The 18,452-nt window shown below is 37.2% G+C and overlaps 2 protein-coding genes across 6 annotated transcripts in view; one reads left to right on the forward strand and one right to left on the reverse strand.

Moving 5' to 3' along the window:
* LOC111873404 (etoposide-induced protein 2.4 homolog) overlaps nt 1–17,917 on the forward strand; it is an 80,072-nt gene extending 62,155 nt beyond the window's left edge. For 2 of the 5 annotated variants that reach the window (XM_023868088.2, XM_023868086.2), the window contains exons 2-7: nt 7,289–7,467; nt 7,568–7,823; nt 13,188–13,307; nt 14,216–14,439; nt 15,357–15,431; nt 16,761–17,917. In XM_023868088.2, coding sequence (XP_023723856.1) covers nt 7,289–7,467; nt 7,568–7,823; nt 13,188–13,307; nt 14,216–14,439; nt 15,357–15,431; nt 16,761–16,866 — 960 coding nt within the window. In that variant the 3' untranslated portion in view covers nt 16,867–17,917. Of the gene's footprint in view, nt 1–295; nt 380–6,708; nt 6,799–7,277; nt 7,468–7,567; nt 7,824–13,187; nt 13,308–14,215; nt 14,440–15,356; nt 15,432–16,760 lie in introns of those variants that run through there. The other 3 variants (XM_023868085.2, XM_023868087.2, XM_033755078.1) reach the window with 3 other exon arrangements.
* Nucleotides 1,811–6,632, reverse strand: LOC111873405 (trafficking protein particle complex subunit 4). The gene is made up of 3 exons (XM_023868089.2): nt 6,182–6,632; nt 4,619–4,897; nt 1,811–2,157 (listed from the first exon to the last, which is right to left on the reverse strand). The coding sequence occupies exons 1-3, from the start codon at nt 6,354–6,356 to the stop codon at nt 1,958–1,960; spliced, it is 654 nt and encodes a 217-aa protein (XP_023723857.1). The 5' UTR covers nt 6,357–6,632; the 3' UTR covers nt 1,811–1,957.
* Nucleotides 17,918–18,452: the final 535 nt, after the last annotated feature.

Raw genomic sequence — 18,452 nt, forward strand, 5'->3', positions numbered from 1 at the left:
AAAAAACTTTACATTCCCAGGAAACTGCTGTGTTTGTGAAATGTTCTATCTAGTGTACTTTGTGTTGTAGCATATAAGTGTACGTACTTTACGTGTAAAAACTTATGTGATGGTGGTTTCCTATTTGTAGTGATGTTTGCCCTCTGAAGATGGTCCACAGAGACCGAAACATGTAAGGGTGTTAAGTTTTCATGTAGTAAAAAAACTTACAGGTCACATTGGACGGAGTGATTTATATTTGTAATTGTTAGTGTGACGGACCAGAATGAAACAAATCAAACTATATGTGTTTTAGCTCCTGGTTTCAGAAGATTTCATGGGCTTCAATGTTCTACTGTAGCTAAAAATGAAGATGAAATGTGTTCCAATCATAATAATTGTAAGTGACCTTGTACTTGAAATCTACAGATTTATGTTACATCTTACACTGAAATACAGTTTATGTTATAACCAACGATAAGTTCAATCATCTGTAAAAATATCAAATTTTAAATGACTACTAAGTACTGTCCTTATAACTGAGTAAAAGTATAGATTGTGAAAAACCTGCCAGGACTTAAGTTTAATGAAGTGTGAGATAAGTTGTGTCCATAAAAAATAGACTACATTCATTGAAACCTGTGTCCACAGCAGATTTTCTGGGAATCATGCCACTTTCAAAAAAACAGATCTGAGTCAGATGCTGTACGAGTACGAGGGGTGAGCCATAAAAACCGGCCCTCCCACCACGACCTTCAATGATCAATTGTGCTTCCCCTTTGGATTAACCCTTTATTAATCCTATACTTCTAATGAAATGTGGGACTTTATTTACGGGGGCGTCATAAAAGTCACTTCATTCCATGAAGAACTGAACCACATGGCAATATTTCAGGTAAGCTATAGCCTCACAATCACATAAGGTGTGTGTGGCTGATTCATCTTCTTGTAGGCACCTCTCACAAGTTGGGTCCTCTGTCAATCCCAGTTTGGAAAGGTGTCCTTTTAGGTGGCATTGTCCAGTAAGTAATCCTTCCACCCATCTTAATTGATCTTTGTTTAATTTTAACAGGTGCTTCGTTCTTTTGGCAGAGGGTCCTGATGTAAATCATTTTGCCTGTTTGAGTCCAGTTGTGGATTCCCAGTGTTTCTTGTGATTTCTATCTGTTCAGTCCCTGTGCACTTTCTTGGCAACTCCAATTGAGATGCCACAAGCTGGTTCAGATTCTATGAACGGTTGTTCAGATCCTGTTCTTGCCAGCTGATCTGTGGTTACATTCCCTGCAGTACTCTCCTACTGAGATGCCAAAAGCTGGTTCAGGTCCTATGAACAGCTGTTCAGATCCTGTTCTTGCCAGCTGATCTGCAGTTTCATTCCCTGCAATACTCTCCTACTGAGATGCCGCAAGCTGGTTCAGATCCTGTTCTTGCCAGCTGATCTGTGGTTTCATTCCCTGCAATACTCTCCTACTGAGATGCCACAAGCTGGTTCAGGTCCTATGAATGGCTGTTCAGATCCTGTTCTTGCCAGTTGATCTGCAGTTTCATTCCCTGCAATACTCTTCTACTGAGATGCCGCAAGCCAGTTCAGGTCTTATGAACGACTGTTTAGATCCTGTTCTTGCCAGCTGATCTGCGGTTTCATTCTTTGCAATACTCTCCTACTGAGATGCCAAAAGCTGGTTCAGATGTTCAGATCCTGTTCTTGCCAGTTGATCTGTGGTTTCATTCCCTGCAATACCCTCATTGCCTGGCATGCTGTAAAGTGTTCCTATGATAAGAATAAATGATATGCAAACATTTCAACAGAATGAAAGGGTTTATTAAAATTACAAAAGAAAACAATAAATAAATTACACAGTTCCTTGTAAATACCTTTCTGTTGAAAATAATGAAACTGTCTTCTATAAATGCTTTTGAAGAAAGACATAAATTTATACAACTTCTGTTCAGTACACCTAAACATGAATATCTTCATTCACACATTACTAATGCCAGATTTTTCAATTTGTTCTAGTAAATTCTGAAGATTTGTATCAAACAGTTCACATCGGATTGGCATTTCCAATGAATAAAATGGGTTTTTCAAAGCATAATCCGCATATAGTTCATAAATTCTTTTCAGCAGTACATCCATTCCTGTTTGGTTTGGTTCAGCCACAATCATGAACTTTACTCCTGGAACAAAAGGAAACAAATATGTGTAAGGATATATATAACAGAGTTCTGTATATATTGCACGATCAGTAAAGTTTATATATAAGCATGTCTGAGATTGCTGAGTGGTATATCACTACTTTTCATCTTTAAATGTACATAATTAAAGAATTTTTAATTTTACATGCTTATGTTGGTCTGAACTGATAGATGATAATTATATTTTCATATAAATGAATTATGCTGTGTTATTTTGAAACCTTATCTTACAAAAAAGTAAAATGAACTTCTCATTTTTGAGAACATTATAATTGGGTGTCTCCTCATTTATGCAACACATCATCAGTTTCTATGCCACTACACACATACCCTTTGTGCCCTGTCTCAATATGAATACCACAAGTGACGAAGTCTGCTAAATCATTTCTTTGCTGTAGGAGTATGTAGAAAGTTGGTGCTCCAAATAACATTTCTTTGGACCTGGACTCCTAAAACATTCCTAAACCAAATTTGGGTCACTTATTTCAAGACTAGAACAATTTGGATTGGAGTCATACTGTGTACAAATTTAACAACTTTCATAAAAATTCTTTCACAGTGGATAAGACAGGCAAACACAATGAACTGCTCATATGAAATAAGCCTAAAAAATCACTTTCAGCGTCAATGTTTAACATTTGCCAGATATTGAACAAAACTAATTCTGACTGCTAATTTGCACAAGTGATAATATACCTTGAGAGAGGCAAAACATAATCCAGTGGATCAACTCTTTTTCATGCCATCTGAATTCTCTGTATCAGACCAATTAAATTAAATACCTTTGATACTGTGTTTTAGTATGCAGAGCTCGGATAGCTCAGTTGGCATAGAGATGAGCTACAGGCTGGATGGCCAGGATCTAATTCCTGACAGGGCAAGAAGAGGGTTTTCCCTACTCCACAGCATCCAGATAAGCTCTGGGGCCCACCCAGCCTCCCAACCAATGGGCTCTTTCCCTGGTGGTAAATCAGCTGGTGTATGAAGCTAAGCACTCACCTCCATTTAATGATGAGGTCAAGAATGGTGGAGCTATACTTCCACTCCCTCATACATCTTCATGGTGTGGTGCTTAATAAATTAATTAAGCACACAGCTAACTGTACTTTTTACACTTGAAAGGATTCTGACAATGGTGTATACTGTACTTCTTTTGGCTTATTTTGGACTTCATCCATCGTCTGGAATGTAAAAGACACTGGTCCAGCGATTGAGACCAGCTCTTTCTAAGGGGCCCAGTTGAGTTGGTTTATCCTTCCCTACCCACCTGAAGACAGAGACAGAGACAGATCCAGTCTCTGAAACGTCGTTGTCTTTTGTCTTTTACATACCAGATAATGGATGAGGTCTAAAATAAGCCAAAAGAAGTACAGTTCTTTTTACCTTTACCTTACACAAGGCATGGCATTACTGTACTACTTGCTACTGGGTTAGCCATGACAGAAACTTGCATGTTTCCAGGAACTACTGACATGAAACCAAAAGCACTAAATAACAGAGTTCAGATCAAGTAAATATTTGAAACAAAGCAGCCAGTAACCAGTATGTCAGACATCATCTTTCTACTTTCAAAAATGAATCTCTTTCTTTCCAATATCTCCAGGCTGGCTGGGACTGTAAGAGAATATATGTTGCTCTACATATTCATATCACATCAGTTGGGAACTTAAATAGCAGGATGGTTATTGAGCAAGATGGCTAAGTAACAACATTTCTGACAAATATTCAGTAGCAGTTTAATTATAATCTTAGCTGAGGTGTGCCTGCATTGGATTTTTTGTTGTTCTCCCCAGTCTCTCCAGGCAAATGCCAAGATAGTATTTGAAAGAAGCCACAACCGCTCTCTCTCTATCCCTTTCATGTTCACAGAATATGATCATCCAGTTATATTTAAAGTTAAATAACCACAGTACCTAATATAGTATGATTTAATAACAATGAAGAATTTCTGCTTTTGATCTCCCAGAGTAATCCCCACCCAGGGATCTGAATGGGGAACTATTTAACCTCTAAAATATTTTATTATGGGCAGATCCATGGCAAATTCATTATAGGAATGTTTTTTGAACTTTGGTCTAGGTCATTTTATGTGGGCACCATTATCAGTATATGCAATGTGGCATCCTACATCATCCATTTGTTTTTACAGCAGCTCATCTGTAAAAGTTGGAACAGATATACTACCATTGCTCAGTCCCCAGAGCGTTGTCCAGAGAAAAAGGATACACTGCTTGTAGGTAAGGTTAGGAACTGGAGAGGAGAGGTTATAGATCACATCTCTATCCCTTGCAGCTCTCATTTAGTGCCATCTATTGGCACTGTTGCAACAAGTTTGTGATATAAAGTAACTAAAAAACACAAAGTTACTGAATAATATAGAAATAACTGTGTGCAAAATAACTTTTGGTTAAAGAACTGAAATGCAAGTAGGCTCAAATTATACCTGTAAGCGTCTGAAAGCAGTGTAGCTTGAAAGTGTCTGCTTCCAGGACTTCAATACCAGAGCTTCTGGGCTCTGGGCTTAACTGGCTGGCAATTGCAAAAAGTGGATAGAACATGCTGGCTAGAAATATCTTCTCATTGGTCGTCATCTTCGGACGCTCAAACTTTAGGTTCAGAGGAAATAATTCCTCATTTTCGAGAACATCAAATACATCCTTTCCATCATCCAGCTGTCGTCCTGTCACTGGAGTGCCATTTACTGCTGTAAGCACATGGCCAACTAAAACAAGAAAGTATGGTCTTATATACAAATTGACTTTGTTTCTACACTAAGTTAGCAGCAACAAACCTTGCATCCAATTACATTTATTTCACAATATTCTACACAGCTTCTCCTGTTGCAAAAGACAGAAATGGGCCATCTGTGAAAGAATGCATGAAAAACTAAAATTTAAACTGCTCAAGTGATTATTAATCTAGGTTTCAAACCAACTATCATAACTGAGTTATTCTGTGGTCTTTCTCATTCCCTCCCACTTGAAGGAAGGGTTAACAGTTCCAAATAAGTCATTTCATATTCTTTCTCAGTTACCATTCGCGGTGATCTTCACATCCGACATTAAGAAACTTCTTCAGTTGAATCAGCATTGTTTGACAACAAACAATCAAACATCCGCATAATTTTTCATCAGCTATCTTGGTTATTAAAAAGTAAATTATCATGATCCACAGAATAGCATTCACATATGATATTTTGCTGTGACTTATTTCACAGGTTTTAACTCAAACGTACTTTTGAGTTCTGTCAGTATTTTATGATGCCAAAGGTATAAATATATAAATGAAAATATTTTAGAAACTATAACATATTTTAGGATAGTATAGTAGTGATGTTATAATACCTCTAGATTAGGTAGGATCATTATTTTATTGTGTGCAAAGATGCAAACATTGCTCTTCTGTGAACTGCTGTACATTACTTAGAAACTGAACTTAAAACATTTGCTTCTCTACTTATACAACTCTTTTTTCTCTTAACTGCTGAATATTTAATTCATCATTTTTAGCAGTCAGACGATCCACAGTAAAGCGACAGCATCAAAGGATGAAGAAAAAGATTTCAGAGTTGCAAGTTTTCAGCAGTAGCTGTCCGTAGTAGTGATATGCCACTTTTCACTTTTTACTTGTCAAACAGATTTTGAAGGAACTAACAGACTGAGGCAGGAAAGGAGAGTCTGTGTGGTCCTAGAAGTTTGGGCTACAGTTAATGTTTATTTAGTAAATTTATCTGAAGAATTGTCACTTCCTACATCATGCCAGCTTAAATTCAGAATAGTGTACTAGTAGCAGCAGTAATAGTAGTTGCTGTTATTGGTAATAAGAATAGGAAGTAGTATTGGTGTCGTGTACCATCTATTTTCTACAGAAAGCAATGCCATCCTTTAATTGAAAAAAAAAAACACAATTATTCAGTCCGTTATCTAAAGAATTATCGCGACATGCATAACACAAAATTAACTGCCTAAAAGGTGCTGAAATTTCTAAAAAAATAACTTTAACATACCCATTATTCCATCTCTTTGTCCAAAAGCAACTACAACTTTTTTGTTTTCATACTGCAACTTTATATCTAGTGGAAAACTAAATGTTTTCTCTGTCTCAGTCTTCGGAATATTATGATCATGATTAAAAATCAATCCACCGGATTTCGAAACAATATATACTCCATATATGACCATCACTAGTTAATCCTCTTATGATCAAAATCCAAATATAACAAACTGCCTTCCTTTAATTTACATACACCTCCTAAAATCAGCTGATCTTGCCTATTTATTAACTGATACATCGATTGTGCTCTTCAACTTTCGATATATAACCGTATAAATGTTAGTTGTCTTTTAAAATAAATAGTAACATAAACAGTGAAGCTTCTAACAAATTTCTGCATTATGTATTATAGTCTAGTATAATTCACTCATACACTCAATATTAAGAACTCTAACAAAAAGTTGTAGAAGTAACCTGACATTATAACGCCGACTCTCCATAGTCGATAAGAACGATAAGAACTATCGATAAGAAGCAAAATTGAATATTGCTGTATTTGTGATAACTGCAGCGACTAGAGCTGTAATAGAGTGTATAGAGTGGTTGTAAAATTAAATGGATAACTTAACAGTGAGTTACATTATTTGGCCGAATTGTAATATCTGTCAGTTATGTTGTGTTCGAAGCTTTGTTATAGTTTCAGTGGTAGATATACTCATTAATTGCACTGTGAAATTTGCTCATTCAAGTAGAATGAATCATTGCTATTAATGTTGCAGAGTTATGTGGTGCCTTTTTTTTTATTGTATTATTCCTATGAATATTAATGGATCTGCAGGAGAATTTGTTTATTCAACATTCTTTATGTGGCTGTATGTATGAGTATGTGCTTCTGGGTATGGAATTTGAAATATTTATTGGCATGTGTTGCTGTTTGTTTATAATATTCATATGTTCAGAAATTAACATTGTAACAGCACTGTTTACATTCCTTCATTCGATGCAAGTCAGTGTTTTCCCCACTTCATAAACACAGTTCAAAGTTTCTGAAAAAACATAACTGACAGCTCTTTAGAATTTTATAATATGTATTATTATTTCATAAGAAGCGCTTTTTCAGGCAATCATTTTTGCTGCTCTACGTGGTTTTGGAGATAGTTTAAAGGGAACTGTGGCAATATTTTATCTGGACAAGAATATTAAGGAGAGGGCAATACCTTCTCCAAACAAGGATCATAATACCCCTAGTCGAAGAAAAGAATTGCATCGAGAAATATCAAGATCATCAGTGCGAGAAGAGTACGTAGTCATTTTGTAGCAATACTTAATACAGTTGTGGTTGGATAATGTTACGTAAACATGTTGGAGTTTGTTTTCTACATTTTATTCTCCTTTTTAGAGAACCAAAAGTTCTGAAGAGGACTTTACAGTGTTGTGCACTAAATGGTGGAGTATTCTGGTGCAGCCTGTATGTCTTTGAGTGTGGTCTTCTCCCACTGTTAAAGTACCTGCTTACAGTATTGTTTGGCCACTCTTCAAGTACAGGAAAATCTCTCTGGTCATGGATAAAACTTTTTCTGTCTTGGACATTTGGTGCCTTTTGGGTGCTTCCATTGTTCCTGCTTAGCAAAATTGTGAATAGCCTCTGGTTTCAGGTAATTATGATTTCTTGTTCTTCATTATATTTATATTCTGTAGGATGATTCACGCAGAGGAGGCCTACTAATAATTACAAATCACACTGTAATTTACTGATGAAAATGAAACTTCACAACACTGTGTACTGTTCGACACTGACGAATTGCCTACCTGACCAATTCTGACATTTCTTAAGTATGTTATTCCATGTGTATGTACAGTGGAGTAATGCATACGATTGATCAGCATGTGGCTCCAGGCAGAGGAAAACCAATTTCAGTGCTGCCTGTAATCCAGTTGTCTTCACATCTGCCAGTGTGTACTCACCAAGTTTCATTTTCATTAATAAACTATTGTGTTACTTGTAACTTTTAATTTGGGACCTCCTCTGATGAGATTGCTCTGTGTTAATTTTAAATAGTTGCTGTGCATTATTTCCCTGCCACTGAATGGTGTTCTGAATATTTATAGTTTGGTTATGTGTTAGGTTACAATATGTTATCCCATTCTGCTGGTACCCATATCAGGTTGCATACACTCCAGGGGTCTGTCACTCACATTCTCGAGTAGGAGGTGGATAACACATGGGTCTTTTTGTTATTAGATTTATATTTATGTGCTGAAGAAGGTTCAAAATTTGTAATGAATACTTATGGTAAAACATTTCATGAAAAATTAACTGTAAATAACATTAAAGGTCATACTTTTCACAGCAGTTAAAGACTGCAGACAGTTTAAAAATGTTCTTAGAGACTGTAGAAACAGGAAGCATTTATACTTGTTTTCCTGCTTATCTTGCTACCTTTGAATATCCCCATTCTTTTGTGCAGTTAGCTTATTGGTGACATCTTTGAATGAACATCAGGGTTGCTCCTGCAGCTATGCATGCACTGCTTGCTTTACATGAAAATATATGAGCATGTGAAGCCTCCTTAATATTTCAAAAACAGTAACAGTCAAATGGTATGAAACTCAGAGTGAGTAAGCACCTCAAAATTTTAACTGATTATAAATTTCAATTGCTACAGTAGCTGTATGTGGTAAAACATTGCCCTGAAGCTTGAGAACACCTTTAAGAGATCTACCTCGCTCTGTTTATTTTCAGAACCTTAGTGATATGAGTCCACATTTTGTCTCTAGTGATTCTACTACTTAGGAAACATCCCCATGATTATGATATTGTGCCATATAGCAAATCCCAATTGGTTTAAAATCTGAATTTCTACACAGTTTGCAGTACTTATGAAAACAAAGGTTTATAGTTAGATTAATATGAAGTTCAGCTGTCCCTTACACACATTTGCTTCCATCTTCTTAATGATGTCATCATTGGTTGAAGTTCTGGGAACTCCTTTCACTCACCAGTGACACATTTTCTGCTGTTTTTAAACCTCCAATACCTACTCATGCATTATGCTGTATCTTATAGTTTTCACCATACTGAGATGACAATTGATGGTGGATTTCAGTCGCTTTTACACCTTCTGTCTGCCTTCATGTTGCAACAGTTTGCTGCTTGTTGGTGCACAAAATCAGGGTGCTTACCACTTGATATGTGCCCAGCTAGTGCCTCAAGTGACATGTGACTGAATTGTGATGCAGCAAATAAGAAGCATTAGAGACAGGCCTATACGGCTTTAAATAAATTTTGAGAGATTGGTTTTATAAGTCAGTATCTTGTATAAGTTTTGAAAGGGCATTCAATTTGTTAAAATTGATCCAGTAATTGTGTAATTCATATGTTTTCTTGCAGATAGGGGATTTTAATCCAGTGAAAATGTAATTGTTTTGTTTTTTTATCATGAATTTATTTTTAGGCTTTTAACTGACTGGAAAATTGTGACTCACTGTAACTGAAAAAGTAGGAGAGCTACTTTCCAAAATACGTGGGTAGGCTGAAAAGTAATGCACACATGCTTGTAGAGCGCGAACAAAAACAAATAGCAAGATCGGGCAAAAAGTACATTAAAGTACAATTCTTAAGTTTCAAAAGCATATATTTATTTTTCAACATAGTCACCGTTAAGGCTAACACATTTCTCCCAACGTGTAACAAGTTTTTTCATTCCATCACTGAAAAATTCTTCCGACTTTTCTCAAATCCAGGACTTGACAGCTGCCTTCACCTCATCGTCCGAGGTGTAATGATTACCCTTGAGGTCTCTCTTGAGTAGAGGAAAAAATAAAATTCGCAAGATGCAAGATCGGGGGAATAAGGAGGGTGTTGAATCGGTTCAGACTTCAGGTTTCGCAGAGCCTCTTCAGTTGCACGTGAGGTGTGTGGACGAGCGTTGTCATGTTGCAAGATTATTGGTGCCAGGCTGCCTCTAACACAACAAACTCAACGCCGGAGGTGTTTTAGAGTCTGTATGTACTGAGAATAATTTACCGTTGCCCCTCATTCCAGAAAATCGGTCACATAAACTCAGTGAGCATCTCAAAACAGTCAAAAGAAGTTTTTTGGCGGATGGTTGTGTTTTGAACATTTTCACCTGAGGAGAAGACAGATGTCAATATTCAGCGCTCTGTCTTTTCTCTTCCGGGTCGTAACAATGGACCCATGACTCGTCCCCCGTCACAATATTCAAAAGAAAGTCGTCTCCTTCGTGACGGTAGCGCTGCAAAAGTTGCTCGCAGCATTCCAATCGACACTGTTTGTTCTCATCTGTGAGACAGCATGGTACCCATCGTACACAGATTTTACGGTATCCCAGTTGTTCAATAATGAAGCCGACACGTTCCTTGGGTATTCCAATATGGTTTGCGATATGCTTTTGAGTGGTTCACCGGTCATTTTGAATCAAATCGTCGACAAGTTTGCGATGATTATCGTCTGTGGCAGTGATCGGACGTCCGCTGCGTGTTTCATCAACAATTATCGGTTTTTCCAGGCTCGCAACCATGAAATTTTATTACCCATCGATTTACAGTAGACCTATCAACAGCATCGTCACCATAAACAGTCTTTAAACGACGATGAATCTCAGTAGGAGTCACTTTTTCAGCAGTTAAAAATTCGATAACAGCATGCTGTTTAACTCGCATTGACATAGCACTAGAACACGTCTCCATACTTCTGCTTCTCGAAATACACTGGATGAACGTAACGACCTCAAGCCTGTGCATGCATATTGAGGGGGAATGTTACTTCCACATGCCACCTGGCGCGCTTCTGAAGGTCATTTCGTTCGCGCTCTACAAGCATGTGTGCATTACTTTTCAGCCTACCTACGTACATGGGTGTTAGAAAAGTACCTTATTGAATTTGAAAGGCTATACAGTTAATTTACGGAGAAGTACGAGTATGTGGGTATGAGGCATAGGAATGGAAAGTGCTAGTCTCTAAGTTGTTATGTCAGTTTTAGAAATATATGACCCATTCTTTTCATGGAGAGGACCATTATTGGTACTGTTTACTGAGACATGTCCCAGAATTTTCGCATCCCACAGTTTGACCAAGATTATTAAGAAGGAAACATGTTGTGGCATGACAGCATGTTTCCAGCAAGACAGTGATCCCTATCACTTCACTGGAGAAGTGCACAGGTATTTCAACTCAGGTTTTCCAAATTGGTGGGTGGGCCAAGTGGGTCCAATATCATGGCCACCTCAGTCCCTTGATTTTAATTCCACTAGACATTTTATTGTTGGCATTTGTTAAGGATAATGTGTACTTTCTGCTGTTACTTGCAAGTTATGATGATCTGTGGGCAAAAATTACACTGGACTACTCATCACACCCAGAAAGAAATTTATTACTGGTGGGGTGTTTGTCATGCTACATCTGAAAGTCACATTGAACCTCTAACTCTGATACATCAGACAAAATTTGATATTTTTAGGTACATTTCCATATATGAGGGGCAGTCAAATGAAAACGGGTCAGAAGCCAAAACATATTAAAGAACATTTTTTCCTCAAAAGTAATCTCCAAAACTGTTAATGCATTTATCCCACTGGGAGATAAGACGGTCAGTCCCATCCTTGGAAAAGCATGTGCGCTGTCTACGGAACCACATCTTTACTCAGCCACACACGTCTTCGTCCAGTGCAAACCGATGTCCACGAATGTCTCTCTTCAGGTCCCCAAAAATGTGAAAATCACATGGGGAGAGATCTGGGCTGTAGGGGGGATGTTGAAGCACTTCCCAACCAAATCTCTGTAGCGTATTCCTCACAGAGTTGGCAGTGTGGGGGCGCGCATTATCATGAAGAAGGATAATGCCGTTCGATAGCATTCCAGGGCGTTCTGACTTTATGGCACGTCTCAGTTTCTGCAAAGTGTCTTCATAGCGCTGTGCACTGATTGTGGCCCCATGCTCGAGAAATTCAACAAGCAGAGGGCCCTTGCAGTCGAAGAAGAATGTCATCATCACTTTACCAGAACTTGTGTGTACGGCTTTGGATTTCTTCGGTGGGGGAGAATTCACGTGTTTCCACTGTTGGCTCTGCCGTTTGCTCTCAGGTTCAAAATGGTGGCACCAAGTTTCGTCTCCAGTGGCAATATGGGACAGAAAAGCATACTCTTCCTCATGTTATCGTTGCAAGTGACCCAGTGATGCAGCCATTCTCTGAGTCTTCTGTTCCTCCGTGAGTTGATGTGGAACCCACTGCACACAGATTTTGCGGTATAGCAGGTGTTTTATCACAATGGTGTGTACAGAACCGTGACTTATTCCCATCAAAAGACTAATTTCTTCCACAGTGATCCGTCGGTTTGCCCGGATATGACCATCCAACACAGCAATAACATCAAGAGTGATGACACGATGAGCCTGTCCTGGGCGAGCATCATCTTGCAGTGACACACGTCCCTGTCGGAATTTCTTATGCCACACCAGCACACGCGAACATGACATGCTGTGTTCACCTTAAACACAGACACGCGACAATGAATTTCTCATCCTACTCCTTCAGCAGTCAAAAAGCGCACTATACTTCGCTGTTCTTGTTTACCCGCCTCCATTGCTGATGTTGGACAACCACACATAGTGCTAAGCTTACTTCCAGCACAATAAACAAATGGCTAGTGTTGTCACTGTGCTTTCCCGAGTCTCCACCAGATGTTCGTACCATAAGCAAATTGCAGTATTACCAACTTGCACGCTGTGTGAGTTATGCGTGATGACCCATTTTCATTTTACTGCCCCTTATAGTTGGTTTTTATTTACCACTTACAAATAAATGTATATGTCCTCGCAAATTTGTGAAGATACTTTTGGAACACCCTGTAGGTATCAGATATGGCTAAAGGTAAGGTGGGAGTTTTTTATTATTGACTAATAATGTCATTTCTTGAAGAGTCCATGACATGTTCATTTACACTTCATATTACTAACAGTTTAGCAGACTTTTAATTTTGTTTGATGTTCATGATGCAGGACATTGCTGATTCAGCATATCGGTACAGCAGAGGTAGACCACAGCTTCTGTCAAGTGTTAGCAAACTGATAGCAGACACACTGTTTAGTGTCTTGGTTCAGGCTTTGTTCCTTGTACAGGTAAGGAATTGTACTAATACCAGTAAATCTCATTCAGTACTTAAGACATTTATGTTGTTTATCTTAGTATTATCTTCCTATAATGAACTGAAATGCTTAATGCAAAAACAGTCAGTATAGTTTTTAATTAGGATAAGATTGTTCATAGCTTTATGAGCAAGGCATGGAGGTTGATATTTAATTAACTGTTTCAAGCTTCTATATAGGGACGAAACAATATGGAACAGGAACTTTAAATGCATTTTAAAAATGTACAGCTCAGTTTGAGACACTAAATTTAACGGTGTAAGTGATGTTTTATACATATATCACTTTGAACCTTGTGTAGAATTAACTGGATATATTTCTTCAACAGCATCAACTAATTCTTTCAGTTGGTATAGGTATAAAATGAATCTGGTATTCAGCTTGTTTTAAATTAATAACTTAAAATAAATTAAACAAAAAGAAAAAAAGATTTACCAAGGTATCTATGTACCCAGAATTTGTGCAGCCCTGCCCATTATTCCCATGACATGCTGTTGTGACCAAGAAGACGACAGTCTGAGTAGTAAAGCATTTATTTTCACTATATGACATTTTGCTTTCTATTTCAGTTGCTGCTATACTCTTCTGTGTTGATATAGAGAAATGTACTTGGAACTGACTTTCTTAACGTTATGACGCTGTCAGTATACAACTATATAGCATTGAATGGTATCATAATTTGTGAATAATGAATTGGAAGGAATCTGGATGGTAGCTCTCATGGCTTAATCATAGTATCCTGGAATTTGTAGTAGGGACTTCGATAAACCACGAAAAACTTCAGGACAGCTGATGTCCAAGCACCTCCTGAATATAAGTGTAGAGCATTAATGCTTCATCAACCTTCTTGGTTTGGAAATGATGAAATGTTTCGTTTTCAGAGTACACTGGTTAGCATGCTACCTATTGTATTCCTTGGAGATGTGTTGTGCCTTGTGCACATGTGCATGCTCTACTCCTTGTACTCTTTTGAGTACAAATGGTTCAATATGGGATGGGAACTTCACAGGCGGCTGACATTCATTGAAAGCAATTGGCCATATTTCATAGGCTTTGGATTGCCTCTAGCAGTTTTGACAGCTCTCCCCAGTTCATTTTTTAACAGGTAAGAGTTATGAAAGTCTTCATATTTATGTAATGTATATGACATACCTGTTGTATAAAGTGAAAAATCCTCTTAATGTTTCTTTGGGGGCAGTGGATTTCAGTACTGAAGTTAAAAAAAATTAGGGTGATGTGTTATCTAGCTTACTTTCAGGAAGAGTCAAAATAATCACACTACCTGTTGCTAAACCAAGAATTATTCCAATGCATGTGTCACATATCCTTAGACTAGGCGTATAAAAATCTTTTATATAATTATTAATGAATATAGTGGTAGGCTGAATATGTAACTCTCATGAAGTATGTGCATTCCTTCTAAGATTCCAAAAGCATAAAGCCCACAGTCCTCATTAATCTCATCTGATGTTAATATTCTTTTGTATGTTTTGATAGGGTCACACTTCACTTCAAAACATAATTAGTAGAGCCATTGTCTTGTATAAAGGAAGTCTTGAGTGTTTTTGAACTGCTGAAATGATGTGCGTATGTAGCCTTACCAATTTATATGTCTCATCTTCACCTTACTGACCTCATTGACATAAAGGAGGCTCTGGCAATCAAGTCATGTGGTTATCACCATATAGAGTTGTTATGGGGGAAGTGCAGAGCCTGTTCAGAAGGCTGAAGGGTAGAATGCTACCCCCCTTGACCACCTGTCAAATTCCTGTAACCAGTTACCCTACAGGAAAACTTTGCTTAAAATTAACTCTTAGTTCCAAATAGTGAATATACTACCTTCAACAACAGGGATCTAAAGAGGAGAAAAAAAAAAGATGTGTGACTGGAAGAAAAATTATGTTTATTGTTGTTAAATTAGCAAAATTAAAGCAGGTGATTCCAAACATCATCAAATGTATGACAGATGAGAATTAGTTTGTATCCTAAGAAATTAATATTCTGTAATGCATTCTTTTACAGTGGGTGTGTATTTTCCATCCTATTTCCATTATTCATAATAAGTGGAAATGAGGCTGATCCTGTGACTGGAGCCTGGTGAGTTAGCGTTATCATTTTCTTTCATACTGGAAATTGCAGATGTTTTAAGTAGCCATAACAGTGCAATCTGGCTATAGTGGGAATTTATAAAATCCATTCTGATGAGTCATGTAATACCCAAAAATTGTTAAAATCTAAATTAGGTTTCATGTACATGTATCTTTGCACCGCACCAAGTTTTAAAACAATTTATAATGCATTTATTATTGAATTGCTGATCATGATTGTGAAAAGTATTAATTACATTCTGCTTTCCTGAAATGTTCAGCTTATTTTGACCTAATTAGACCTGCTTCACTTCCTCTGTGCTTGTGCACATACTACTGCTGTTCAAGGTCTTGCATTAAGATCCACTTGATCTGTGTCAGTTGAGGATTGTCAGTGTTACTGGCTGAAAAGAAGCTATGAATATTGCAGTCTACTCTGACACCTTAGACAATATTACAGATGTATAAGTTTTATACAAACCATAATCATTATATTTAGTTTTGTGATCAAGTTATGTGAACATAATTACCCTCTTACACTCATAATAAAACCTGAAATTAATTTTATTGAAATTATATGCATACTAATGACCTTTATTGCCATAAAAGGTACAGAGATGCCCTCAGAACTATGGAAATGCTCTCTGTTCAAATGTAATATGAAACAATTGCCCTCCAACTTCCTCATTGGCCTTTTTATTTGATATGCCTGTTTTGCTGACTGTGTATTTCATAATGTCAAAATAATGGAATACGTGTAATCATGATTTTAATTTTGGAGTTCATGAATGCTACATTCCACTACTATGAGAAACATAGAGGTACTGCTATTTATTTTGAAAGTAGAAGAAAGGAAGTTCAGGTCAAGAAATGTACTTTACTTGCCTAAAAACAGATAAAGGCACATAAACACAAAATATTCTCTCTGCAACCTTCAATATAACACATTTGCCAGCTGGCATTTAAATGAATGAATCCACCATCACTGCACCACTTCCTGATGTTACCATACTAGTTTTAAATTGTTAATTTCTCACCGTGCCCTACGTCTTACTGTGGACCCATATGCCCTAATGAATTGGAAGAAATATGGAAGGAAGCAGTCATGGCCCATTTTATGGTACGAGTAATTTCCTGTTGCTGTGAAATTTTCCAGAAAAACTGATCTTGCTATATATATAAAATTTTTACATAAATGCAATGAACTTTGTCATGGTTATACTGTATTATCTGACAGTTGAATGTAAACCCATGCTTTTTCACCAGAATGTGACTATCGTGAAATTCTCCAAGTGTCTTCCCCTCCATACTGAATTGTATTTTTCTTCTTTCATTTCAGTGACTATCCTCTACAGTTATTTTCGCCTGTTATTGCAATTTCAAATGCACTTTTCAATCGGACAATCAGGCCAAGAGCAATAGAACCCTCTAGTGCACGCAGATGATGGTTCTAAAAATTTGCAAAACATTCAAAGAAAGTGACTGCAGAAGAAAACTTTTTACACACTCACTGTGTGTTTGAGCAAAGAAGATGTTTGTAAACATTTAAATATATATGTGTGAAACTACATATTGTAAACAAAATATAATGGTTGTGTTACATAGTGATACATATGTTATCACAATTCGGAAGTATTGGAGCCTGTGTAAGTCAGTGTTGACCCCTTCAAAGTAAATGGTGCTAGCACATGAGCACAACTGGAAGAGTGATCAACTAAATACATACACTTTGCTTCTGACTGTAAAACAATCACTCTAATAATTTTTGATGAACATCATTTGAACATAATGAAATCAGTGAAAAACAGTTCTAATTATGACTAGAATAAAAAATGAAAATGCAACTAATATGTTACTAATTATATTTGTTATGGTTACTGAGGGAAGGGACCACAAAACCTACACTCTGAACACAGGTTTCAAAATGTACAACGTGTAGGTCCAGATATTTATAACTGAGCAGCTTTTTAATACCGACAGTTGGGTTTTCAGATTTTTTTTTCTTCTTTCATGAGTAATAATTATAATTATATCTTTGCTGTTGTGCTGAAGCATCCTGTTGCACATAGCTTATTTTCACTTCTTATTCACCGTGTTACGTGCAACTTGTGCTAAAATTTGACTGTTTGGCAAGCTCAGGAAATGGGCTATTCCTATATAGAATGACATTTTGGAATTGATCATTTTATCATGGTGATAATTAAAACATTATGACTTCCCATCCTTTGTTTTATGGTTTTTTGGTAGTGTTGTGTTGGGTTGTTGTTGAGTAGGGTGAATTGGTTGTCATATATAAAGTTGTTTACTTTCAGTTAGTATTCTACTGTTGTGATTATGACTGTGGTTCTTCCTGAACAATGTTGCATAATAACGTATACCTATAAGAAGGGCCCAACTCCATAAACACTCATAATGGCTGCGCACGGTACATACGAATTATCGCACAGTGCTAGCATTAAGTATACATCCAAGGCCACACCATAGCTGAAGCAGTTAGTCGCTAGCTTTCCACCATGGTGGCCCGGGTTGAAGCCCGGGTCTGGTCAAGTGGGATTTGTGGTGAACAAAATGGCGCTGGGGCAGGTTTTCTCCGAGTACTTTGGTTTCCCCTGCGAATCTTCATTTCTACCAAATTCTCCATCATTATAATCACCCGGAGCAGGTACAATAGGCCAATCAGTGGCCGATGTGCTGAGTGGACCCGGCTGGACTCCACCCCCCATTATGCAGATTAAAAAAAAGTACACATCCAGCCACATTATAAGAAACACCAGTGCATTCCATATGTGAAATACGAACATAATTACTGTTAACATGTTACAGACGTACAACAACACGTGGGTGCATAAATGAAGGTATACTTTGGAATTGTATTCATTGATGGAAGTGCACAGTTTTCAGCAGCAGATTTTCAAAGCACATGGTGATGATGATGATGATGATGATGATATTGGTTGACTTATGTAGAGTACCAGTGACATGAAAATAATTTAAAATTAAAAAGTGAATTTTAAGATTTTACCACAAGTTG

Source organism: Cryptotermes secundus, unplaced genomic scaffold, assembly GCF_002891405.2.
Source record: "Cryptotermes secundus unplaced genomic scaffold, Csec_1.0 scaffold22, whole genome shotgun sequence".
NCBI lineage: Eukaryota > Metazoa > Arthropoda > Insecta > Blattodea > Kalotermitidae > Cryptotermes > Cryptotermes secundus.

What these genes read in the sequence shown, in the direction of transcription:
- LOC111873405 (XM_023868089.2), bottom strand. Translation starts at nt 6,356, where the DNA reads ATGGTCATATATGGAGTATATATTGTTTCGAAATCCGGTGGATTGATT. An exon ending in ACAAAGAGATGGAATAATGG is followed by an intron (nt 4,898 to 6,181) that starts GTATGTTAAAGT and finishes TTCTTGTTTTAG; the next exon opens with TTGGCCATGTGCTTACAGCA. An exon ending in CTGCTTTCAGACGCTTACAG is followed by an intron (nt 2,158 to 4,618) that starts GTATAATTTGAG and finishes CTTTTGTTCCAG; the next exon opens with GAGTAAAGTTCATGATTGTG.